Source organism: Orcinus orca, chromosome 3 (assembly GCF_937001465.1).
Source record: "Orcinus orca chromosome 3, mOrcOrc1.1, whole genome shotgun sequence".
Taxonomy (NCBI): Eukaryota; Metazoa; Chordata; class Mammalia; order Artiodactyla; family Delphinidae; genus Orcinus; species Orcinus orca.
In genome coordinates, this window is record NC_064561.1 from 152,979,089 (window position 1) to 153,006,106 (window position 27,018).

The 27,018-nt window shown below is 40.1% G+C and overlaps 1 protein-coding gene across 5 annotated transcripts in view; it reads left to right on the forward strand.

Annotated features, from left to right (window-relative positions):
* Positions 1-27,018, forward strand: part of FYB1 (FYN binding protein 1) — a 184,135-nt gene that overhangs the window by 58,939 nt on the left and 98,178 nt on the right. For all 5 annotated transcript variants that reach the window (XM_004265975.4, XM_033421231.2, XM_012531663.3 and 2 more), the window contains one exon: positions 23,128-24,289. In XM_004265975.4, the coding sequence (XP_004266023.1) occupies positions 23,128-24,289 (1,162 nt within the window). Of the gene's footprint in view, positions 1-23,127; positions 24,290-27,018 lie in introns of those variants that run through there.

The window sequence follows — 27,018 nt, forward strand, 5'->3', positions numbered from 1 at the left end:
TTTGGAAGAGTTTGAGAAGGATAGGTGTTAGCTCTTCTCTAAATGTTTGATAGAATTCGCCTGTGAAGCCATCTGGTCTTGAGCTTTTGTTTGTTGGAAGATTTTTAATTACACATTCAACTTCAGTGCTTGTGATTGGTCTTCATATTTTCTATTTCTTCCTGATTCAGTCTTGGCAGGTTGTGCATTTCTAAGCATTTGTCCATTTCTTCCAGGTTGTCCATTTTATTGGCATAGAGTTGCTTGTAGTAATCTCTCATGATCTTTTGTATTTCTGCAGTGTCAGTTGTTACTTCTCCTTTTTCATTTCTAATTCTATTGATTTGAGTCTTCTCCCTTTTTTTCTTGATGAGTCTGGCTAATGGTTTATCAATTTTGTTTGTCTTCTCAAAGAACCAGCTTTTAGTTTTATTGATCCTCGTTATCGTTTCCTTCATTTCTTTTTCATTTATTTCTGATCTGATTTTTATGATTTCTTTCCTTCTGCTAACTTTGGGGTATTTTTGTTCTTCTTTCTCTAATTGCTTTAGGTGCAAGGTTAGGTTGTTTATTCGAGATGTTTCCTGTTTCTTAAGGTAGGATTGTATTGCTATAAACTTCCCTCTTAGAAATGCTTTTGCTGCACCCCATAGGTTTTGGGTCGTCGTGTCTCCATTATCATTTGTTTCTAGGTATTTTTTGATTTCCTCTTTGACTTCTTCAGTGATCACTTCGTTATTAAGTAGTGTATTGTTTAGCCTCCATGAGTTTGTGTTTATTACAGATCTTTTCCTGTAATTGATATCTAGTCTCATAGCATTGTGATTAGAAAAGATACTTGATACAATTTCAATTTTCTTAAATTTACCAAGGCTTGATTTGTGACCCAAGATATGATCTATCCTGGAGAATGTTCCATGAGCACTTGAGAAAAATGTGTATTCTGTTGTTTTTGGATGGAATGTCCTATAAATATCAATTAAGTCCATCTTTTTTAATGTGTCATTTAAAGCTTGTGTTTCCTTATATATTTGCATTTTGGATGATCTGTCCATGGGTGAAAGTGGGGTGTTAAAGTCCCCTACTATGAATGTGTTACTGTCGATTTCCCCTTTTATGGCTGTTAGTATTTGCCTTATGTATTGAGGTGCTCCTATGTTGGGTGCATAAATATTTATAATTGTTATATCTTCTTCTTGGATCGATCCCTTGATCATTATGTAGTGTCCTTCTTTGTCTCTTTTAATAGTCCTTATTTTAAAGTCTATTTTATCTGATATGAGAATTGCTACTCCAGCTTTGTTTTGGTTTCCATTTGCATGGAATATCTTTTTCCATCCCCTTACTTTCAGTCTGTATGTGTCTCTAGGTCTGAAGTGGGTCTCTTGTAGACAGCATATATATGGGTCTTGTTTTCGTATCCATTCAGCCAGTCTGTGTCTTTTGGTGGTAGCATTTAATCCATTTACATTTAAGATAATTATCAATATGTATGTTCTTTTCATTCTTTTTTCTTTATTGTGCTCTGCAGTAGTTATTTCCACTATTTTATCTTCCAGGTCACTTATCCGTTCTTCTGCCTCAGTTTTCTGCTATTGTTCCCATCTAGAGTATTTTTAATTTCATTTATTGTGTTGTTCATCGTTGTTTGTTTCATCTTTAGTTCTTCTAGGTCCTTGTTAATTGTTTCTTGCATTTTGTCTATTCTATATCCAAGATTTTGGATCATCTTTACTATCATTATTCTGAATTCTTTTCAGGTAGACTGCCTATTTCCTCTTCATTTGTTAGGTCTGGTGGGTTTTTATCTTGCTCCTTCATCTGCTGTGTGTTTTTCTGTCTTCTCATTTTGCTTATCTTACTGTCTTTGGGGTCTCCTTTTTGCAGGCTGCAGGTTCGTAGTTCCCGTTGTTTTTGGTGTCTGTCCCCAGTGGCTATGGTTAGTTCAGTGGGTTGTGTAGGCTTCCTGATGGAGGGGACTAGTGCTTGTGTTCTGGTGGATGAGGCTGGATCTTGTCTTTCTAGTGGGCAGGTCCACATCTGGTGGTGTGTTTTGGGGTGTCTGTGGACTTATTATGATTTTAGGCAGCCTCTCTGCTAATGGGTGGGGTTGTGTTCCTGTCTTGCTAGTTGTTTGGCATAGGGTGTCCAGCACTGTAGCTTGCTGGTCATTGAATGAAGCTGGGTGCTGGTGTTGAGGTGGAGATCTCTGGGCGATTTTCGCCATTTGATATTATGTGGAGCTGGGAGGTCTCTTGTGGACCAGTGTCCTGAAGTTGGCTCTCCCATCTCAGAGGCACAGCACTGACTCCTGGCTGCAGCACCAAGAGCCTTTCATCCACATGGCTCAGAATAAAAGGGAGAAAAAGTAGAAAGAAAGAATTAGTAGAAGTAGAAAGAAAGAAAGAAAGAAAGGAGGGAGGGAGGGAGGAAGGCAGGAAGGAAGGAGGGAAGGAAGGAAAAAAAGAAAGAAAGATAAAGTAAAATAAAATAAAGTAAGTTAAAATATAATAAAGTTATTAAAATAAAAAAATAATTAAGAGAAAAGAATTAAAAACAAACAAACAAAACAGATGGATAGAACCCTAGGACAAATGGTAGACTTAAAGCTATACAGACAATATCTCACAGAGAAGCATACACATACACACTCACAAAAAGAGGAAAAGGGGAAAAAATCATAAATCTTGCTCTCCAAGTCCACCTCCTCAATTTGGGATGATTCGTCTTCTATTAATGTATTCCACAGATGCAGGGTACATCAAGTTGATTGTGGAGCTTAATCCTCTGCTTCTGAGGCTGCTGGGCGAGATTTCCCCTTCTCTTCTTTGTTCTCACAGCTCCCAGGGGCTCAGCTTTGGATTTGGCCCCGCCTCTGCGTGTAGGTCGCTGGAGGGCGTCTGTTGTTCGCTCAGACAAGACGGGGTTAAAGGAGCTGCTGATGCGGGGGCTCTGGCTCACTCAGGCTGGGGGGAGGGAGGGGCACGGAGTGCGGGGCGGGCCTGCCAGAGGCCAGAGCGGCAGAGGCCAGAGTGACGTTGCAGCAGCCTGAGGCGCGCCGTGCGTTCTCCCGGGGAGGTTGTCCCTGGATCCCGGGACCCTGGCAGTGGCGGGCTGCACAGGCTCCCCAGAAGGGGGGTGTGGATAGTGACCTGTGCTCGCACACAGGCTTCTGGGTGGCGGCAGCAGCAGCCTTAGCGTCTCATGCCTGTCTCTGGGGTCCGCGCTTTTAGCCGCGGCTCGCGCCCGTCTCTGGAGCTCCTTTAAGCAGCGCTCTTAATCCCCTCTCCTCGCGCACCAGGAAACAAAGAGGGAAGAAAAAGTCTCTTGCCTCTTCGGCAGCTCCAGACTTTTCCCCGGACTCCCTCCCGGCTAGCCGTGGCGCAGTAACCCTTGCAGGCTGTGTTCACGCCGCCAACCCCAGTCCTCTCCCGGCGCTCCAACCGAAGCCCGAGCCTCAGCTCGCAGCCCCGCCCGCCCCGGCGGGTGAGCAGACAAGCCTCTCGGCCTGGTGAGTGCCAGTCGGCCCTGATCCTCTGTGCGGGAATCTCTCCGCTTTTCCCTCAGCACCCCTGTTGCTGTGCTCTCCCCCGCGGCTCCGAAGCTTTCCCCTTCCGCCACCCGCAGTCTCCGCCCGTGAAGGGGCTTCTAGTGTGTGGGAACTTTTCCTCCTTCACAGCTCCCTCCCATTGGTGCAGGTCCCGTCCCTATCCTTTTGTCTCTGTTTATTCTTTTTTCTTTTGCCCTACCCAGGTACGTGGGGGGTTTCTTGCCTTTTGGGAGGTCTGAGGTCTTCTGCCAGCCTTCAGTAGGTGTTCTGTAGGAGTTGTTCCACGTGTAGATGTATTTCTGGTGTATCTGTGGGGAGGAAGGCGATCTCTGCGTCTTACTCTTCCGCCATCTTCCCGGAAGCCTGTCGTGACTATTTTTAAAAGGAAGATGCTGTAGAAGCTGATGTCTCACAGGTCAGGTAGCACAGGACAGTGGACCCAATGGACGAGCAAACCAGATTCTGGTTCTGCCACTAAGTAGCCGTGTGACTTTGGACAGATCACTTACCCTGTTTCCTTTCCTGTAAAATGAAGAGCTTGAATTCACTGATGTTTAAGGTTATTTTCTTTCTCAAACACTGTGAGTCTAAGGTAAGTCTTCCCATTAAAATTGGCCCACCTTTAAGGCTCATTTTGATCTTTCCTTTTACCAAAGCCCAGGGGCAAGCATGTCCCAGGCATTTATTTCTATAGTTGCTGACTGATGAGAAATAGAGATTGGAATTGTCTCTGTATCAGTCACTAGGAATAGACCAAGTACATGTTTGGGCAGGGATGAGAATCCAAAGGGAAGTCCTAGAAGCTGAAGAATATTCCCCCATCAGAAGCTGGTCTGGGGTTTCTCTGATACATTTGGAGGGTTCAGAACCTGCTTTGTTTTTTTAATCTCTGCTAACTAGCCTCCTTACATGGACAGGAAACCAGCAAAACCATTGAGCTGTATAAATTCAATATATACTTTATTAGTAGTATTGCCAAGTCTGTGCCACCAATGTTGGTTCAACTAGTACCTGATCTTTCTTCCAAGAGCACGTTAAATGCCACCAAAGCTCACCTACTGCATATGACTAATTCCCCACTCTGTTGTTCCAAGCCAGGGGCCATCCCAGCATGGACACCTTGCTCTGGGGTGGTAACAAATGGTGGCTCAGTAAACGTAATCATGAAACAAGACTTTCTGCACTTCATCCTAAACCTTATCCATGCAAGTGCTTGGACATTTATAGAAATACAGAACAAAGGCATTTTGAATCTTTGTGAGGGTGGGTGTATTAATTTCTTGTGGATCCTATAACAAATTATCACAAACTAGGTGGCTTACAACAACAGAAACTTACTCTCTCAGAGTTCTAGAGACCAGAGTTCTGAAATCAAGGTGTTGACAAGGCCATGCTCCCTCCAAAGGCTTTAGAGGAAAATCCATTTTTTGCCTCTTCCAACTTTTGGTGGCTGCCGGCATTCTTTGGCTTGTGGCTGCGTCACTCCAAGTCTGCCTCTGCCTTCACATGGCCATCTCCTCCTCTCTTGTATTTTCCTCTTCTGTATCTTATAGGGACACTTGTGATTGGATTTAGTGCCACCTAGATAATCAGGATGATCCCCTCACATGATTCTTACATCTGCAAAACCCCCTTTTTCAAATAAGGTCACATGCACAGGTTCTGAGACATGGACATATATTTTGAGATTGCTACCATTGAACTCACTTAGTGAGCATAGAAGATAGAGGGGAAATTTAGAAAGACAAGCAGCCAACATCTGCACCCCAGTTCTATTCACCCATGCCGAATCAGGATAGCCCCGAAAGATATACCAGTCCTTGCCATTGAATTTCTATAACTCTGTTAGCAGGAGTTGATAAATAAAGATGTGAGGATAAGAGCAAGAGGGATCCAGGATCCCAATGGTTTTGCATCATTTTTCTACTTAAATACACCAGGGGACTCTACACCCTCCCATTTGTAGTGGCTGGGCTGGTGATTCTCCATAAAGAAATTTTTAGAGAAACAAAGCAGGATGCGTTGGGACACAAAGCAGGATGCGTTGGGACATTTAGCATGTGCAGCTTGAAAAAATCTCCAGGGTGATTCTATCACAACCTGTGCTTCTTGCCTTCCTCTTTCCTTGTCTTCACCTCAAAGAGGACATCCAAAATACCTTTATTTACCTTATCAGTCAAAAAATAACTTTAGTCAGTGACAAATATGCTTGTACCTCTGAAGTCATTTTTATTGTTTTTATTCATATTAGAAATTTAACATTGGTCCATTGTTACATTTTAGCCACACTTATATGTAAGTCATTTAATTTTTTCTAAAAGTTAAAAAAAATATTTTGAATCAAACAAAATTTCATCTGGAGTGTAAGATGTTTACATGAAAGTTTGATCTTATTGAAATGCCATTTTCTCCTCCCTTTTGAGTCATTTTCTTTTTTGTTAAATTGAAGTGTAATTGATTTACAATACTGTGTTAGTTTCAGTTGTATAGCAAAGTGATTCGGATATATATATATATATATATAATATATTCTTTTTCAAATTCTTTTCCATTATAGGCTGTTACAAGATATTGAATATAGTTCCCTGTGCTATACAGTAAAGCCTTGTTGTTTATTTTGTACATAGTGGTGTGTACCTGTTGATCCCATACTCATAATTTATCCCTTCTCCCCCTTTTCCCCTTTGGTAACCATAAGTTTGTTTTCTATGTCTGTGAGTCTGTTTCTGTTCTGTAAATAAATTCATTTTTATTATTTTTTAGAACATATAAACGATATCATATGATATTTGCCTTCCTCTGTCTGACTTACTTCACTCAGTATGATAATCTCTAGGTCCATCCATGTTGCTGCAAATGGCATTATTTCATTCTTTTTTATGGCTGAGCAATATTTCATTTTATACATATATATATATACATATATATGTATATATATGTATATATATACATATATATACATTTTATACATATACATATATATGTATGTACATATATATATACACATACATACATATATATATATATACACATACATACATATATATATATATACATACCACATCTTCTTTATCCATTCATCTGTTGTTAGACATTTAGGCTGCTTCCACATCTTGGCTATTGTAAATGGTGCTACAATGAACACTGGGGTGCACCACCCCCTCTTCCCCCCCTTGGTATCCATAAGTTTGTTCTCTACATCTGTGTCGCTATTGCTCCTTTGCAAGTAACTTCATCTGTACCATTTTTCTGGATTCCACATATAAGCGATATTATATGATATTTGTTTTTCTCTTTCTGACTTATTTTGCTCTGTATGACAGTCTCTAGGTCTATTCACGTCTCTGCAAATGGCACTATTTCATTCCTTTTTATGGCTGAGTAATATTCCATTGTATAAATGTACCACATCTTTTATCCACTCCTCTGTTGATGGACATTTAGGTTGCTTCCATGTCCTGGCTATTGTAAATAGTTCTGCAATGAACATTGAGGTCCATGTTTCTTTTTGAATTATGGTTTTCTCCAGGTATATGCCCAGGAGTGGGACTGCTGGATCATATGGTAGCTCTCTATTTAGTTTTTTGAGGAACCTCCATACTGTTCTACATAGTGGCTGTATCAATTTAAATTCCCACCAACAGTGTAGGAGGGTTCCCCTTTCTCCACATCCTCTCCAGCATTTATTGTTTGTAGATATTTTGATGATGGCCATTCTGACTGGTGTGAGGTGATACCTCATTGTAGTTTTGATTTACATTTCTTTAATAGTTAGCAATATTGAGCACCTTTTCGTGTACCTGTTGGCTATCTGTATGTCTTCTTTGGAAAAATGTCTATTTAGGTTTTCTGCCCATTTTTTGATTGGGTTGTTTGTTTTTTTGTTATCGAGTTGCATGAGCTGTTTGTATATTTTGGAAACTAAGCCCTTGTCGGTTTGCAAATATTTTCTCCCAGGCCATAGGTTGTCTTTTGCTTTTGTTTATGGTTTCCTTCATTGTGCCAAAGCTTATAAGCTTGATTAGGTCCCATTTGTTTATTTTTGCTTTTATTTCTATTGCCTTGGAAGACTGACCTAAGAAAACACTGTTACGATTTATGTCAGAGAATGTTTTGCCTGTGTTCTCTTCTAGGAGTTTTATGATGTCATGTCTTATACTTTAGTCTTTAAGCCATTTTGAATTTATTTTTATGTATGGTTTGAGGTATTGAGTCATTTTCACTTTGCTCTTGCAATCAGTGTAACTTAGAAAAAAAGAAAGAAAACATCTCACTGTGGGAAAATATAAGATCAATTTTATCACATCAGTTCACATCCATCTTCAACCTCATTCAGGTAATAAACTTTAAACTTCAGCCAGGTGAGCAATCAACACCATCCCCAGGGGACAGTGGATGAGCCAGAATGGCGCCCCAGGTCCCTGAACTGACAATTGGATGACTCATTTTATGGACTCTAGGGGCAGCTGTTTGCTGGAAAGAGACACTAATACAGTCACCTGCCTAAAACCCCACCCCCACACCAAGACACCCTTAGAACAAATATCAAAAACAGCAAGCAGCATTGTTTGTCTTCTCTTAGTTTTTTCCCCTTTCCAAGTTGCCTGTGATGTTGCAAAGTCAATCAAGATGTTCTGGCCAGAGCTATACACCCACTACACCTTGTTCTGTCTCCTTGTTCATCTCATCCTATGGGTAGAACAAATGTTAACACATCACCTGACATGATTAGGGATTCTTGGACAGAAGGTAAATTATGAGAGTTTGGTGGAAAATTTTTGTATCAGAAAAGGAAACTAAAAAGTTTTGTATGTGAGCTGAGAATTTAAACTCCAAACACTAACTACACAAGAAAGAAAGAGATCCACTAGAGGGAAGACAGCAGAAGCAAGAAGAAATACAATCCTGCAGCCTGTGGAACAAAAACCACATTCACAGAAAGACAGACAAGATGAAAAGGAAGAGGGCTATGTACCAGATGAAGGAACAAGAAAAAAACCCAGAAGAACAACTAAATGAAGTGCAGATCCACAACTTCCAGAAAAGAATTTCAGAAAATTGATAGTGAAGATGATCCAGGACCTCGGAAAAAGAATGTAGGCAAAGATCGAGAAGATGCAAGAAATGTTTAACAAAGACCTAGAAGAATTAAAGAACAAACAAACAGAGATGAACAATACAATAACTGAAATGAAAGCTACACTAGAAGGAATCAATAGCAGAATAACTGAGGCAGAAGAACGGATAAGTGACCTGTAGGACAGAATGGTGGAATTCACTGCTGCAGAACAGAATAAAGAAAAAAGAATGAAAAGAAATGAAGACAGCCTAAGAGACCTCTGGGACAACATTAAACTCAACAGCATTCACATTATAGGGGTCCCAGAAGGAGAAAAGAGAGAGAAAGGACCGAGAAAATATTTGAAGAGATTGTAGTCAAAAAGTTCCCTAACATGGGAAAGGAAATAGCCACCCAAGTCCAGGAAGCACAGCGAGTGCCATACAGAATAAACCCAAGGAGAAACACACCGAGACACATAGTAATCAAATTGGCAAAAATTAAAGACAAAGAAAAACTATTGAAAGCAGCAAGGTAAAAATGACAAATAACATACAAGAGAACTCCCATAAGGTTAGCAGCTGATTTCTCAGCAGAAACTCTACAAGCCAGAAGGGAGTGGCATGATATACTTAAAGTGATGAAAGGGAAGAACGTACAACCAAGGTTACTCTACCTGACAAAGATCTCATTCAGATTCGATGGAGAAATCAAAAGCTTTACAGACAAGCAAAACTAATAGAATTCAGCACCACCAAACCAGCTCTACAACAAATGCTAAAGAAATTTCTCTAAGTGGGAAACACAAGAGAAGAAAAGGACCTACAAAAACAAACCCAAAACAATTAAGAAAATGATCATAGGAACATACATATCGATAATTACCTTAAACGTGAATGGATTAAATGCTCCAACCAAAGAACACAGTCTTGCTGAATGGATACAAAAACAAGACCCATATACATGCTATCTACAAGACACGCACTTCAGACCTAGGGACACATACAGACTGAAAGTGAGGGGATGGAAAAAGATATTCCATGCAAATGGAAATCAAAATAAAGCTGGAGTAGCTATACTCATATCAGATAAAATAGACTTTAAAATAAAGAATGTTGCAAGAGACAAGGAAGGACACTACATAATGATCAAGGGATCAATCCAAGAAGAAGATATAACAATTATAAATATATATGCACCCAATATAGGAGCACCTCAATACATAAGGCAACTGCTAACATCTATAGAAGAAGAAATCGAGAGTAAAACTATAGTAGTGGGGGACTTTAACACCTCACTTACACCAATGGACAGATGATCCAAAATGAAAATAAATAAGGAAACAGAAGCTTTAAATGACACAATAGACCACATAGATTTAACTGATATTTATAGGACATTCCATCCAAATACAGCAGAATACACATTCTTTTCAAGTGCACACGGAACATTCTCCAGGATAGATCTTGGATCACAAATCAAGCCTCATTAAGAAAACTGAAATCATATCAAGCATCTTTTCTGACCACAATGCTATGAGATTAGAAATGAATTACAGGGTAAAAAACGTAAAAAACACAAACACGTGTAGGCTAAACACTAAATAACCAAGAGATCACTGAAGAAATCAAAGAGAAAATCAAAAAATACCTAGAGAAAAATGACAGTGAAAACACGACAATCCAAAACGGTTAGAATGCAGCAAAAGCAGTTCTAAGAGGGAAGTTTATAGCTATACAAGGCTACCTCAAGAAACAAGAAAAATCTCAACTAAATAATCTAACCTTACACCTAGGGGAACTAGAGAAAGAAGAACAAACAAATCCCAAAGTTAGCAGAAGGAAAGAAATCGTAAAGATCAGAGCAGAAATAAATGAAATAGAAAAAAGAAAACAATAGCAAAGATCAATAAAACTAAAAGTTGGTTCTTTGAGAACATAAACAAAATTGATAAACCATTAGCCAGACTCATCAAGAAAAAGAGGGAGAGGACTCAAATCATAAAATTAGAAATGAAAAAGGAGAAATTAGAACAGACACCGCAGAAATACATAGCATCCTAAGAGACTGCTACAAGCAGCTCTATGCCAATAAAATGGACAACCTGGAAGAAATGGACAAATGCTTAGAAAGGTATAACCTTCCAAGACTGAACCAGGAAGAAACAGAAAATATGAACAAACCAATCACAAGTAATGAAATTGAAACTGTGATTAAAAATCTTCCAACGGGGCTTCCCTGGTGACGCAGTGGTTGAGAGTCCGCCTGCCGATGCAGGGGACACGGGTTTGTGCCCCTGTCTGGGAAGATCCCACATGCCGCAGAGCGGCTGGGCCCGTGAGCCATGGCTGCTGAGCCTGCGCGTCCAGAGCCTGTGCTCCGCAACAGGAGAGGCCACAACAGTGAGAGGCCGGTGTACCGCAAAAAAAATTAAATCTTCCAACAAACAAAAGTCCAGGACCAGATGGCTTCACAGGTGAATTCTATCAAACATTTAGAGAAGAGTTAACACCCATCCTTCTCAAACTCTTCCAAAAAATTGCAGAGGAAGGAACACTCCCAAACTGATTGTATGAGGCCACCATCACCCTGGTACCAAAACCAGACAAAGATACTACAAAAAAAGAAAATTACAAACCAATATCATTGATGAATATAGATGCAAAAATCCTCAACAAAATACAAGCAAACAGAATCCAACAATACACTAAAAGGATCATACACCATGATCAAGTGGGATTTATCCCAGGGATGCAAGAATTCTTCAATATATGCAAAGCAATCAATGTGACACACCATATTGCAAACTGAAGAATAAAAACCATATTATCATCTCAATAGATGCAGAAAAAGTTCTTGACAAAATTCAACACCCATTTATGATAAAAACTCTCCACAAAGTGGGCATAGAGGGAACCTACCTCAACATAATAAAGGCCATATATGACAGACCCACAGCAAACATCATTCTCAATGATGAAAAACTGAAAGCATTTCCTCTAAGATCATGAAGAAGCCAAGGATGTCCACTCTCACCACTATTATTCAACATAGTTTAGGAAGTCCTAGCCGTGGCAATCAGAGAAGAAAAAGAAATAAAAGGAATACAAATTCAAAAAGAAGAATTAAAACTGTCACTGTTTGCAGGTGACATGATACTATACATAGAGAATCCTAAAGATGCCACCAGAGAACTACCAGAGCTAATCAATGAATTTGGTAAACTTGTAGGATAAAAAATTAATGCACAGAAATCTCTGGCATTCCTATAAACTAATGATGAAAAATCTGAAAGAGAAATTAAGGAAACACTCCCATTTACCACTGCAACAAAAAGAATAAAATACCTAGGAATAAACCTACCTAGGGAGACAAAAGACCTGTATGCAGAAAACTATAAGACACTGATGAAAGAAATTAGAGATGATACTAACAGATGGAGAGATATACCATGTTCTTAGATTGGAAGAATCAATATTGTGAAAATGACTGTAGTACCCAAAGCTCTACAGATTCAATGTAATCCCTGTCAAATTACCAGTGGCATTTTTTATGGAACTAGAAAAAAAGTCTTAAAATTTGTATGGAAACACAAAAGACCCTGAATAGCCAAAGCACTCTTGAGGGAATAAAACGGAGCTGGAGGAATCAGACTCCCTGACTTCAGACTTTAAAGCTACAGTAATCAAGACAATAGAATTACCATATGATACAGCAATCCCACTACTGGGCTTATACCCAGAGAAAAGCGCAATTCAAAAAGACACATGCACCCCAATGTTCATTGCTGCACTATTTACAATAGCCAGGTCATGGAAGCAACCTAAATGCCCTTTGACAGATGAATGGATACAGAAGATGTGGTACATATATACAATGAAATATTACTCAGCCATAAAAAGGAACAAAATTGGGTCATTTGTTGAGACGTGGATGGATCTAGAGACTGTCATACCGAGTGAAGTAAGTCAGAAAGAGAAAAACAAATATCGTATATTAACGCATATATGTCGAACCTAGAAAAATGGTACAGATGAAATGGTTTGCAGGGCAGAAATTGAGACACAGATGTAGAGAACAAATGTATGGACACCAAGGGGGTAAATCCACGGGGAAGGTAGTGGTGGGGGTGTGATGAATTGGGTGATTGGGATTGACATGTATACACTCATGTGTATAAAATTGATGACTTATAAGAACCTGCTATATAAAAAAAAATAGAAAAAACCTATTTATAAAAAAGAAGGAAAGTCATGATCCTATGATGTATTAGGGAAAACCAGGACTTATCAAAAACTCTGGCTTTAGATCTCCTTTCTACCATGTGCTTGAACTCCATTTACCTTTCTGTAACAATAAGAATTTACCAGGCTTTTGGGAAGATCAAAAGAGATATTATATACGGAATTTTTTAAAAATGTGATTAATAGTTCTAATAATAGAATTAGTAATGGGTGTAAAATACCAAAATCCAGAATGTCTTTTGTCAGATATATGAGTGTTCATAGAAAAATATTGAGATCATTTATAGCCTGGAATAAGCAATCTTAGTAAAGCAGACTTTAATCTAGATAATGGCAAAGTGCCACGTACTAGAACTAGCACATAAGCAAGGAATCACCAGTACCCTCAGGAGGGAATGATGGAATGCATGAATGAGAGGGTATGTGAAAACCCAGAGTAGCTGAAGTCATGTAGCACCCTGGTAAATTGAGGGCCCCTGGGAAAAGAGAGTGGCTAGGTGTTAAGATCAGGATATACACCATGGAAAGGTTGAAATTGAGAATATCACAGTTTTAATGAGAAAAGGTGCAACTGACAGTAAAGAGCCCCATGATGGCAAAGGTGAGAGAAATTGTTCATTTCATGGCAAAGTCTTGTTACTGTGACTTATAGGAGAGAAAAAGTGAGGTCAGAACTGTGAGGTGATTATATTATTTAATCCTGATTACAAAATACTGAATGCATTTTCTTCCACATTCAAAAGGAGAACAAATAGAATAAAAATGAGTTGGGGAGAGGTGTGGGGGAAGGATTCCACATATTCTGTAGACTGAGGTTTCAAATATCAACATTTCTGTGTGTGGAATCTTCCATAGCCCTCCATTTCTTTTTTTCTTTTTTTTAAAAATAAATTTATTTATTTATTTTTGGCTGTGTGGGTCTTCTTTTCTGTGCACAGGCTTCCTCTAGTTGCGGCAAGCGGGGGCTACTCTTTATTGCGGTGAGCGGGCTTCTCATTGTCGTGGCTTCTCTTGTTGTGGAGCACGGGCTCTAGGTGCGCGGGCTTCAGTAGTTGTGGCACGTGGGCTCAGTAGTTGTGGCTTGCGGGCTCTAGAGCACAGACTCAGTAGTTGTGGTGCACAGGCTTAGATGCTCCGTGGCATGTGGGATCTTCCCGGGCAAGGGCTCGAACCCGTGTCCCCTGCATCGGCAAGCGGATTCTTAACCACTGAGCCACTAGGGAAGCCCCACCCTCCATTTCTTATATCTAGTTTTTATTTTCCTCAAATCACATTCTGGATCCCTCGCTGATGAGCTGCCGTCCCCTGTCTTTTTTTTATTATTATTATTCAAAGAGAAGTCACAAAAATTATAATCATCCTCATCAGTTCACTCAGTCCCATGTAATTTTTGTTTTTCATCTTGATCTTTTGTTAGTGCCGCCCCCTGTCTTGATGGGCTTGTTGAAATCTTCCTTTTCTAAGCAGTTCTTTTCACACAGATCTTTTCACACGCTGGGAATGAAGTGTCTAGAAAACCCCGGAGTTGGCCTCCTCTCCCCACCCCGGCACTTTCAGTTTCTAGCTTCTCGTCAACTGCAGAAAGGAACTCAAATCCCAGGCTTGGGGTCAAGGTGTGTTTTTGTGTGTTGAGAGGGATCTGGGGGCTGAGAAAAAAAGAGAGCAGGACATTTCTATCTTATTTTTCCTATGCCAAGGAGTATCCTTCTCAGCCATCAAGAATGTTTTATTTCAAATTTCATATGTTTTTAGCAAAGTGAGTTTTCTTTTGCTGGTTTATACTCCTTTTATATGAAAATAGAATAACCATTAGAAATAGTAGATGAAAATAAGATCTCTTTGAGGTGACAGAGTTGGAGGTACAGGAAAAATGAAAGGACTTCTATTGTATTATGATGTGCATATTAAATATTATCCTAAGATCCAAATAAGCCCCTAGGAAGAGATCTATGAAAATACTTCGATTATCTACAATTTCATTAGACAAAATGTAAATTCCTCCGAGCTTATCCTCTGATTTGGTATAGTTTATGCAGGCTAAGTGAATAATGTCATAAGCAAATGTAAGATAAATTTGCTATAAATGCTATATAAAATGGAATAACAAAACCACATGGCGTCAGGACTGTTTATTGTTCTATATTATCTACATCCTGTCGCCATTCCATTAGCATCAAGAAGTCAAAAACTTACAGCAGAACAAATTTCAGAAACACATAGAAAGTCATAGGTAATTTCCTCATCCATTAATGGTTAAGCCATCAGAGACCATGCCAAAGTCAAAACTGTATTTGTGCAGGAGCTATTTGGTCAGATGACCAGGAAGAGGTTTGAAGGTTCTAATTTGTAGAATGATGGTGATTTTCAAGCCTGTCTTTGAAGACAAAGGGTACCCAAAAGCCTAACTGATCAATATGCCTGGAGAGCTCAAGGTGCCACAGCATTTGGGAGGTGGGTCTTTACTGGTTAAGTTTACCAGTAAAGTTTTACCAGCTTTAAGTTGCTGTGTGACCTGGCTACCTCTACTTCAATTCACCCTAGAAGAGAGAACCCAGTAGGAACCAGGAAAGAGTGCAGAGCAGCAGGTGCCAGAGATCCCAGAAGAGGGAATGATGATACACAGTGACAAATGCAGAGGTTTTCTGCTAAGATGCCCAGGCCAGCCTCCTGAGGACGAAAGGCCACATTGACCTGCGTCAAGGAAAGCCATGCACACACAGCTCCTGGAGAGACCCCACTCATGCCAGGTGTTTTCTTCCTACTATATTTCGCCTCACAACACGAGGTTGGGGTGGTCTGCAGTTCCCTCTCCACCTTCATAAGTCACTGACAAAAATGTAAGGGGTTGTCACAGTCGGACACCACTTCTCCCACTGCCAGTTCCTCCTCCCTATGCTTTGCCCAGCCTGCAGCAGCCCGCTCCCACCCCAAGAACTCAATTTGTGGTGAGAAACACGTTCCCACATCCTGTTGAAGAGGGGCCTGATGCTCCCTTCAGCATCAGAGGCTCAGCCAACTGGAATCCATCACAGCCCATTCGCCATGAAGTAAACATTCCGTTAAGCAAGGAGCTCTCAAGGATAGATTCATGACTGGGTTCGATGCTCCTCAAGAGGCTAAGGAAATCTTTTTTCCTACTTTCATCTGTGTGATCAGTCATGAAGAAATTCAAGTAAATTCAGCCTGTCAGCCATATGTTTAATAGCGATTATGGAAAGAAATGTGCAGGCATTATGGGAGTGCTTATTTGGGTATGGGGTGGCAGAGGGGGGTTGTTTTTGAGGAAGAAAATAAAACCAGGTCCCTGCTTTTACATCTCCTTAAGAAAACAGAGTACACACATTAAATACATAAATTATGATTCATTAAGTACCTAAATATTTAGACAGTGTTAACAGGGATGAAAAAAAGTTTACTGCAGTTTCAGTGTCTAGAGTGGAGCTTGCCATCTACTATCTTGTGAAGCATTGTCATAAGTACTGTGTTTTCAACCATTAACTCTATCTTGACAACCAAAAACAATTAAAGTCATTTTATTACATAATTTCTAACAATAGAAGTTTTAAGAAAATATATTTTCAGACAAAAATAATCCCCCTCCCCCCAAAAAATCCCTTTTCCAAGTTTACTGGGTATAGCAGATCAAGTCACTTTGAAGAGAAAAGACAACTTATCACTCTGTGTGTGTGTGTGTGTATGTGTGTGTTGGGAAGTGGGGGAGGGCTTGGCTTGGTCATGAGGAATATATCTGTTGTTTTGTTTTCTTTAATCTAGGCAGTATAAATCCATGATGCTAAATACTACTATTGCTCTATGAAAGTTTGAGCTGCTTGAGTCTATTCCAAATTTTCACCAGCCTGCTTCCTACCTCAAGGATGGTAAATGTATCTGGCTTAACAGAAGAACTATCTTTTCTGTCTTTTTGCTATACCTCTGGTCAATCCTGGGCTGAGTGGATCCTAAATTTGAATAACATGAGCCATCACCTCAGCAGAAGCTGTGTTCTCCCATGCAGCACGCCACCCTCACCTGCCTTCTTTCCTCTTCTACCCGTGCTGGGCAGGACTAGGGCGGGCTTCCTGGAACAGTTTCCCACTACATATGCATCTCCTTGCACCCTGATGCCACAGATGCCGCTCTACCTGGGGTTCTGTTCTGGACAGTGGTGGCAGTGGTAGGAACTAATTTTGTTCTGTGAGAAGCACTAGCAATTCAGACCAAATAAATCATGAGTATTGACAAGTTATCTCAACATAGCAATAAAAAAAAAAAGAAAACCTACACATGGTAGAATTGATCAATGATGAAAGAAAGAAAGAACAAGGAGAGTCAGAGAGGTAGAGGGAGAAAGAGACCAGTTTGGATAAACCATTGTTATTTACCAACTCCCTCATGATTAAAAGCATTAGATGGAATCAAGTGAAATCATTTTCTTCTCTTATTCCTTGGGCTCTATTTAGGAAAGAATAACAGCATCCATAAGAGTGATTCATTCTCCTCATGCTTTAATTACAAAAGTGACACTAACATGTATTAAGGAGGTAAAATTAGGCTCAAAGTTATTTTAAATTCATTAGTTACCCACGATTCATGGGTGTTTTATTTCTTTTGTGCTTTACAAATGAAACTTTACAAAGATGAGACTTTCAAAGACAAGGAACTTTGAAAACAATCTAGTGATAGTCTTTTGTATTATTAGTTTCTCTACAGTTACTTGTAGGTTTTAGAGTGTATTACATTATAAAAATTAAAAGCAGAATTTTTGGTAAGATATTTCCAATTATTCAGGAGCAAGAGGATTAGCTCAGGGATTCTCAATCTCAGCACTATTTCGACTGATAATTCTTAGTTTCGGGGTCTGTCCTGGGCATTGTAAGATGTTTAGCAGCAGCCCTGGCCTCTATTCACTAGTTGTCAAGAGCACTTTCTCAGTCCACCATTTCAATCAAAGATATCTCCAGACATTGCCAAAATTGCCCCAGTATGAGAACTGCTGCATTAACCTAATGCTCAGGATATATTTAAAACCAAACAAAATCCAGTTACCAATGTTGTTAATTTTCCATATGAAAATATGTAGATGAACTAGCTGCAAAAGAAAACATTTTCTTGATGTGTAGTTTCTTGATGTCTGTCCTAAATGCCATCTCAGCCTTTGTTTAAGTATGTACTTGATTTATCGCCTTTATGTAAGTTGCTGAAAGCAAAAAAGATTTTCTGGAATCTGGAGTTGTTAACTAGAAGTACAGAGGATATAGCTAAAGCATTTTTGCATCTTCCCAGGGACTGTGAAAAGCATGTTAAATTTATGTTAGTGAAGGTATATAATTCTGAGGAAGGGGAAAACATGGGGGCTAAAGGAAATTCATTTCTGTCAAGAGCATCTCTACAATTACACCTGTATGATTATAGAGCAATGCATGGGAGTAGTTTTGGCTAAACATTGTTCAGACATTCTCTGACTTCAAATGGTTTGATTTAGGATTTTTCAACGTTATAATGATGCAATATGCATCTACGAAAAACCGAACTTTGAATTTTGATCTTTTCCCAGGCTAGCAGTATGTGGTACGATACTCTCTCGTGATGCTCGCAGCTTCCAGTCAGCTGTGCAATCATGAGGGTAAACAACCCATATACTTGCAGCCATTCCATCCACATACAACCATCCTGCTTTACTTTCAGTCCAGTATTAAATAAATTACCTGAGGTATTCAACACTTTATTATAAAATAGGCTTTGTGTTAGATGATGTTGCCCAACTATAGGCTAATGTAAGTGTTCTGGGTACGTTTAAGGTAGGTTGGGCTAAGCTATGATGCTTGGTAGTGAGGTGTATTAAATGCATTTTCTATTTAGGATATTTTCAACTTACAATGGGTTTATCTGGATGTAACTATCATAAGTGGAGAAAGAGCTGCACAAACTCATTAACAGCTGGAATTAATGACAATTTGTTCAAATAAATTTGGAAAATAAATTTCAAGTAAATTTCAAGATAAAATGTTGGTTTTACTTAAATATCTTAAACTCTGAGATCTCCTAGATTGTGAAATGCCTCTTCTTAAGAATAAACAGAAGGCCCATCTTTAAATCATTAAAAGTTAAAGAGGTCCTGCAAATTAATGGAAGGGGTTAGTAAGGGAGAAACTGGATGTAAATTATGTGAGAACTCTCTGTACTATCTTCTGAATTCTTCTGTAAATCTAAAACTGTTGTAAAAAATAAAGAAATTAAGTCTATTTTTTAAGAGATGGTGCAAATAATATGCACTGATATGGGTCCAATTATCAAGGGGGAAAAAGGAGAATTAATATTGAAAATATTTAACAGCTGGAATTGCACAGGCACCAAGCAATCAGAGTGGCTGCTGACCACACATCCAGCTGAGCTGGTGTGTAGCAACTTAGTATCGGTTCAGGAAACAAGCAAGGTGCAAAGCAGGGGTTTCCATTTGTGCAAAAACAGGGACAGAAAGGATGTGCGTGTGTGTTTATTTTTATATATTTGTATATGCACAGTTAGAAATATACATAAAAAACTGATAACAGTGGTTGACTGACTCTAGAGAGGAACTGGGTAAATTCACCATGTAATTATTGTTTAAAGCAGGTCAATTTTGAGAGTAAAAGGGAGCATTATTAATAATTATTCCAGAACAACAGGCATGAACTTGTACTGTACTGATAAGTCAGTATTTATGATCCCCATAGAACTGGGGTATGAGGGCTTGGAGGGTCAGGGTTTAGAGCAAGCTTACTTTTCCCTTTTTCATGAAATACATTGCTCTTACCCTCTTTTAAACTTTTTTAGAGTAAAAAGAGCCCTAGAAAATGGAATGAAATGAGAATGAGAGAATGTCAAAAAAATTTTAATCATTTTTGCCTTTCTATCATTATCATAAAGAAAGAAATCTAGCTATTAAGATTAAGGGCGAATCTGGGTGTTGAAAATTTTATCTGATAAACTTATTAAGAGTTGTAACAACTAAAAACCTCTAAAGCTAAGCAGTCAGTATAAGAGATTAAATAGTTGTAGAGTTCAAGCTATTGATTTACGAGACATATTAGTAAGTTCAGATGCTGTTACTGTTTCTTCAATGTGTCCCACATAGGAACCTGTGGCTCTTTCTTTCCCTGTCTTTCAATATACAGTTGAAAGTTTCAGAGCGGGGGAAACCAAACTCAAACATCATAAACTCTATGATGTTATCCAGCAGTATGTTTGTTTCAGTCATATTAATTTAAAATTAAGATGCAACATTAATGATTGTAACTTCAGAATTTGGTCACCTGGAGAAATGATGTTATGTGACTAGTGAATTCGAAAAAAAAAACTCATGATGGCAGACAATCCTTGGATGTATATTACATGCGATTCTTGATCTAAGAACTTTACATGCATTAACTCATTTAATCCTAATTAAAAAACAAAAACCGGTGAGAAATAGGTACTCATTATTCTCATTTTATAGGTAAAGAAAACTGAGTTTCAGAGAGGTTAAGTAATTTGCTTGATCACACAGCTAGTGAGTAGCAAAGTCAAGGCTGGAACCCAAGTCAATGATTTCAGAGACATTGCTGTTAACCATGATACTGCACTGCCTCCTGGTTTTGAGTTGGCATCTGGGACTTAAATTCCAAATCAACCACTTCCATATTTTCTAAACTAAAACCAGGGTGTGCAGTTTGACAATGTGTTAGTGTGTCTCATGGATTTCCCCCCATGAAATCCAAGTTGTGAAGTTGTTGTGACTAAATAAGATATCACTTAAATCCTTTAGTTTCTGTTTTGTCACCAATGCAGTGGGAGAGGTAGAATAGATAATTTCAAAGTCTTCACTTTCTTGATAAAAATAGGAAACCCTCCCAGGTTCCAGGCATTCTTTAAAGTGCCTTACAGATATTGATTTCTTTTAAAGCCCTATGACACGACTCTTTATTCCCTTAATAGAGGTGAGCAAACTGAGGCCCAGGGAGCTTATATACCTCACGTTACAGTAAATAGCTGATCAGACTCAAAACCTGGCTCCCTAGTCGATGCTCTTAACCACTCTACTCTGCAGCCTCTTATCATTCTGGACTAAACTGTAGATCTAGAATATAAATGACAAAATATAGAGTGAGTCTAGAATAAAAGATTCTTCCCTAGAGACAGACTTTCTTCCAGGTGGGGAGAAAATTTTTGTATTGATACTTTTTTATGCATCTTGTGTTAAGGTTTAAAGTCCTTTGCAGCTGTGATCTCCCAGGAGGCACAGGGTAGGATCCGTCTTCACCTGTTCCCTCTGCCAGCACCCAAACTCTCCCTGGTTCTGCTGCCTTCCTGCCTATTACCTCCGGGGATTACTTGAAGATTTGAGAAAATCATGGGGATAAAAAAAATGGTCAAAGGAGGCAAGGTAGAAAACAAGATATTTTCAGCAACTTGGATACAGGGTAGTAAATTAAAGAAGCAAATCCAAGCTGGAAATTGCTCCTTTCACCTCATTTTTGCCTCCTGCCTACGTTGCTTACCCCAGTCCTGAAAGACTATAGTTTGGTATGGAGAGAAACTCTTGCTGAAGGGACCATTTCTTTTAAAATCACCATTCACAGTATTCATCTCAGTGCCAACCTGAACAATTTCCCAAATATATTAGAATCCCGAGAGTTCTATACAAAGGGGAATGAGACAGTTTCTGGACTTTGGAGCCTGAGACAGACTGGAGTCTGCACCCCTGTCCTCACAGTTCCTGGCTGTGAGCCCTTGAATATGCTACTTAACGTTTCTAATAATAATTTCCTTACATTGAGCCCAGGCTGAGGGCCAGGCAGGCACTTTACAAATTCTCTCTCTAACACACATGACAATTCTGGCAGATATGCTCTCTTATCCCCATTGTATAGATTGTGCAACTGAGGCCCCGCTAATCAACTAGGATTCCAACCAAGTTCCCATGCTCTTACGTGATGTCCTCCTGCAGTTTCAACCTCAATCCTCTTTCCTGTGACATGGAGTTAAATAATGCCATCATCCAAAAGAATGAGATGAGGTGACATAGATAACTTGCCTGGTTCAGAATCAAGCACACGTGTTTACGCGCTAAACGGTGGTTCTTAGTATTAGGAAAGGAAGTAATACAGGGGCATGTAGCAGGGCCTGCTGTGCTACGTGAGTTAAGAGGAGGGAGCAATTTCTCCCAACTGGACAGGATCTGGTTTTGTAGTATCTGAGTGGGGCCTTGAGAGAAGAAATACGCTTAGCAATGACAGGTGAGGATAGGAAGTAAGAAAACGTTTTCTAGGTGAATTTTAAGGCAAAAAATGGAAACTGTTGTGGCTACCTGTGATTTTTTTTTCTAAGCCTCAGATTTTCAAATATTCCTAAAAGAACTGGAAAAGTTCAACTCCTGGCTTTTGAGAGAAAAAGCAAACCCACCATGAATTCTTACAGGTTACATGGGATTATAGTCGCAGAGAAAGGTGACTGCCTGCCCTCTTTACTAGGTAATACCCTAGTTCTAGACAGGGGGACAGAGACTGGAGAAACCAGCACCTGGAAATGAGATTTTCCAGCCTGTCCCTGCTCTTTCCTTGTCACCTTCCCTGTGCTCCAGACTATGTCCCTTGAAAATGAGCGCAGTCTGCCTGCTAGTCTGGTTCCAGTTGAGTCATTTACACTCATATGTATCAATAAGTAGAAAAACTCATTTTATTGCTTATGTATAAAACTGAGTGGGTTTTTCTGCCACATCTCCCTGTTAGGAAACAGATGGACCTTCAATATAGGTGGGAACAAGAACAGGCTTGCAAACACAAAATGTCAAATGTGGCTATGCTGTGTGAAGCATGCAGCCCAGATTTACAGAAGAGTTGCTTTCATTTTTTAAATGCAGTTCCTATTTAAGAGACTCAGCTATAAAATATGGAAGAGGTCATTTGTTAGTCACGTTCATATTTTTTCAAGTTCAACAAAACACATAAATACCAAGTTCAGAGTAAATCCAACAAGAGAGTTAGAGAACCAGTGAGAGGAAAGGAGAAAATATAAGCTGTGACTTAACAACAACAACAAAAAGCAAGTCAGTCTAAGGCAACCAAAAAAAAAAAAAAAGTCTAAGTATCATAGCCCTCCCCCTTCAAGAAATTCTCACAACTTATTTTGCCATAGAGGAAGATAAATGTTACAATATCTCACGGACCAATCAGCGGCGCTGCAGGCCTCAAACCAGGAAACCCTTTAAAGTGTAGTACTTTAAATTGTGCAAGTGAGACTTTGGGCTCTCAGTGAGTTTTTGTTCCCTGTGCTTGCAGGATGGGAAGGCGAATGTGAAGTCCCTCATGGCGAAGTTTAACACAGGGGGCAACCCCATGGAGGAGGTCTCGGTCAACAGCAGGCCCTTCAAGGTCCCGGGCCAAAACTCCCCTTCAGGAGTACAGGTCAAAAAGAACTTATTCAACAACCAAGGAAATGCCAGCCCTCCTGCAGGACCGAGCAATGTGCCCAAGTTTGGGTCGCCAAAGCCCCCTCTGGGGGTGAAACCTTCTTCTGAGGAAAAGCCTGACAAGGAGCCCAAACCTCCATTTCTAAAGGCGACCGGCGTGAGTCCCAGGTTTGGACCGCAGGCTAACTCGGCCGCCAGAGACCCCGAGGTGAAACCGGGATTTCTGAAACCTGGAGGCCCCAAGCCCATCAACTTGCACAAAGAAGATTCCAAACCTGCGGTTCCCCGGCCTCCTGGGAATAAGCCTTCACTTCACAGTGTAAACCAAGACCATGACTTGAAGCCACCAGGCCCCAAGCCGGGGTCAAATCATCCAGCCCAGGAAAATGAACCGAAGCAAGTCTTCCCAAAGCTGGCTGGGGCTAAAGGCAAGTTTATGTCAGCCTCACAAGATCAGGACCCCACGCCCCTCTTCCCCAGACCTGTCTTTGGCCAGAAGCCATCCCTGAATACAGACGACCCCCAGGAAGACGGAAGCCCCACCAAGACTGTGGCTCCACAGAGAGGCCCCCCGGCCCCCCTGGGAGCCAAGGCCAAATCCGGCCCTGTGAAGCCAGCCAGGGACGACCTGGAGAATAAAGAGCGTGGAGGCGAGACGTCAAGTTTTCCTTTTCCTGGAGTCGTTCTGAAACCTGCTGCAAGCAGAGGGGCCCCAGGCCTCTCCAAAAATGCTGAAGAGAAAAGAGAAGATAGGAAGGTGGATGCTGCTAAGAACGTCTTCCTGAGCCAAGTGAATCTGGAAGAGCCGGCCTCTGGGGCCCCTCCTGCCAAGTTCCTGAAGACACCTTCGAAGTGGACAACGGCAGGGCCCTGGGGCCCAAGTCAAGAAAAGGAAAAGGAGGACCAGAATTCAGCCACTCCCAAGCGGAAACCCCTGCCCTCCTTGTTTACCCTGGGCCCCCCTCCACAAAAGCCCAGCAGACCGCCGCACGTTGACTTGACGAAATTCCGGAAAGCCGCTTCTGGACACAGTGAGTTCTTCTCTCATTTGCTATTTTGCACATGTTTTTTTTTTCCCAGTAGAGGGTGATCTAGCTTCCGGGGAAAAATTTGTAACAAGGAACCGATGCCGTCACCGGTACTCCTGTGTGTATGATGACTTTTGTTTGGCATTTTTTTCCTCTGGTGTGGGATGTCTGAGAAGGTTGAAATCCTTGGTTTTAGGTCGGCATTCTGTGAGGAAGTGCCTTGCGGGGCTGATTTGGGGGCGTGGGGAGAAATACATCCATTTGATTGCCAAGTGGTTTTGCTTAATGATAACCATTTCTTTTACTTCCTTTGTTGGGTTTCATCTCTGTTGAATGCGACTGAGGTGTGTTCCCTCTACTACCACAAAGGAGTTAGAACGTGAGCAAACCTCTAAGTCAGTGGTGGATGCCCAGGGGACATTTGACTGTCACGGCTGGAGGGTGCTACTGGCGTCTAGCGGGTAGAGGCCAGGGATGCTGCTAAACATTGTACAATGCACAGAGCAGCCCCGCCCAACAAAGAATTATCCAGTTCAAAATGTCAATGGTACAGAGGTTGAGAAACCTTTTTCCAAATGATTTTAAATGTCCACAAATTTATCAAAGGTCTCCTAAGCCCAATATTTAAATAGGAGATGCATAGGACTCTTGTGAAATGGTGCTTACTGTTTTATATTTCAGCTGTTTTCTATTGCTCCGTCAGCCTAAAGTTTTCTGAACGTTTCTGATTCATAAAGTAGTACATAACTAAGATAATAAGCCAGACAAAGGGATACATGATTTTCCTCCTGGGTAAATAGTTTCATTTTCTACCAGAGATGTTACCACCATCCAATGGCACAGGCTAAAAGTTGATCCTGAATGACTTGGTAAAGATTTGCAACCCTCATAGTGATGAAAGAAGCTCACTTATGCTTGAAATGATTAATATTTTAGGCAAATAATGTACAACCGTTGTTTATTGTGAGAAAGGAAAAAGGATACTTACGAGTGACCACACCACAACTCTATATATTTTTTACTTACGAAAGTGGATCTAATTAATGCAGTTCTGGGTATAAAGGTAGTTCATTTTTATTTTGGCTCTGTAGAAGCATCTCACAGTGTCATCTTCCTGAGACCAATATTCTCGGTGTCAACCAACATGTTAGGAATCAAATCCCCCATTAATTGGTCTCGTAGAAAGCAAGTTTGGAATGACCCCGTGATCACCTTTCTTCTAGAAAGAGTTAGCCTGTTACACTTGTCGTGTCCTCGTGTGTCACCTTCTCATTTTAATACTGGGCCATAATTCAGAAATGTTGTTTTTCTGAAACCTTCTAAAAAAGCCCTTTCTTAATTCCCTGTCGTAGTTCTGCGCCTCTGGTAAAAAATTAACTAGCATAACCTCCATTTTACGGCTCTGAGTTCATGCCTGGGAAACTGTCCTGATGTGAAGCGGAAATCCTTGAGAGTTTTCTTCCACGTCTTCCATCTTTATTTACACTCCACTACCTGGTTTGAGTGGTAGTACCCAGATGGCTGCTGTTGTGCTACTGAAATGCCCGTGAAGTGCTCTTTTGGCTCTGCAGTCCTGGCAAGGTCAGCCTTGATCTGATTTTCAGTGCCGTATAGCTCCAAGAGACCCAGGCAAAACTGCTTAGGAAGCCAAGTTGATCCTTGTCCTCTTTTTCCTCCTTCTTGCAACCCTGTCCCCATCCTGACATGCCTCCCCCCTGCTCATGTGCCCCATGACACAGTTTAGATTCGAAATCCTCTCATCAATGTACCCTACCTCCACCCTCTGATCCCTCGATATATATTATGCTTCAAAGTGGACCCTGTTCCTTCTTCATCCACCTCTTCCACAGATCAAAACTCAATCTTCTTAATTTGAACTGATGTCAGGTTGGTGTCAGGATAAAGTAATCTGATTCATAACTTTAAATTCTGAGTAACACCCCTTTACAGCATTCACATTTTTTTTAAAGCATTTAAATTTTTAACTTATTTTTTAAATAGAAATTTACATCTGGCTCAAAAATGATATAGAGTAAAAAGTACTTTAGTCTGTCTCCACCATTTCCTGGGTCTTCTCAGCCTCTGCTCCACAGAAACCACTCTTCTTAATTTGTATATCTGTCCAAAGTTTCTTTGTGTTTACACAAGCAAATATAAATACAGATATTAATCTCCTTGCTTTTTACTCAATAAGTAAAATACTATATGCAATGCTTTGATCCTTGCTTTTTAAAAATAAAATTCCTGTCTATCTTTCCACATTTTAATAAGAGGTTATTGAATATTCTTTAAAGCTACATGATATTCAGGTAAATGGATGACTCACCTAATTGATTTAACAATTTGTATTGTTTCCAAACTTTTGCTCTTCCAAACAGTGCTACAGAAAATAACCTTGTATATGTGTCACAAAATGAGCATTTACTTTCTGAACACAGAGAGTTTCTTAATAATCAGGTCTGCTGACTCCTAATCCTACCATTGCTATTTTTCCTAAACCATACTAAGTAATTTAGTACTCCATTTAGAAAGGTTAAACAAAATACCAGAATTTGAAAGTGTATAATAGCATTCAAATTAACTGAAGCTTCACGTAGTAACTCGGTAGGTTTTCAAAACTCTAGAACTTTTTTCTTAGGCTTCTACATGGTTCCTTCCTTTCCAGGTTCACATCTAATTCCTTAGACCTCTTCCCCAGATCTACCTTCCCTCTTTTATCATCTCTGTCCAAT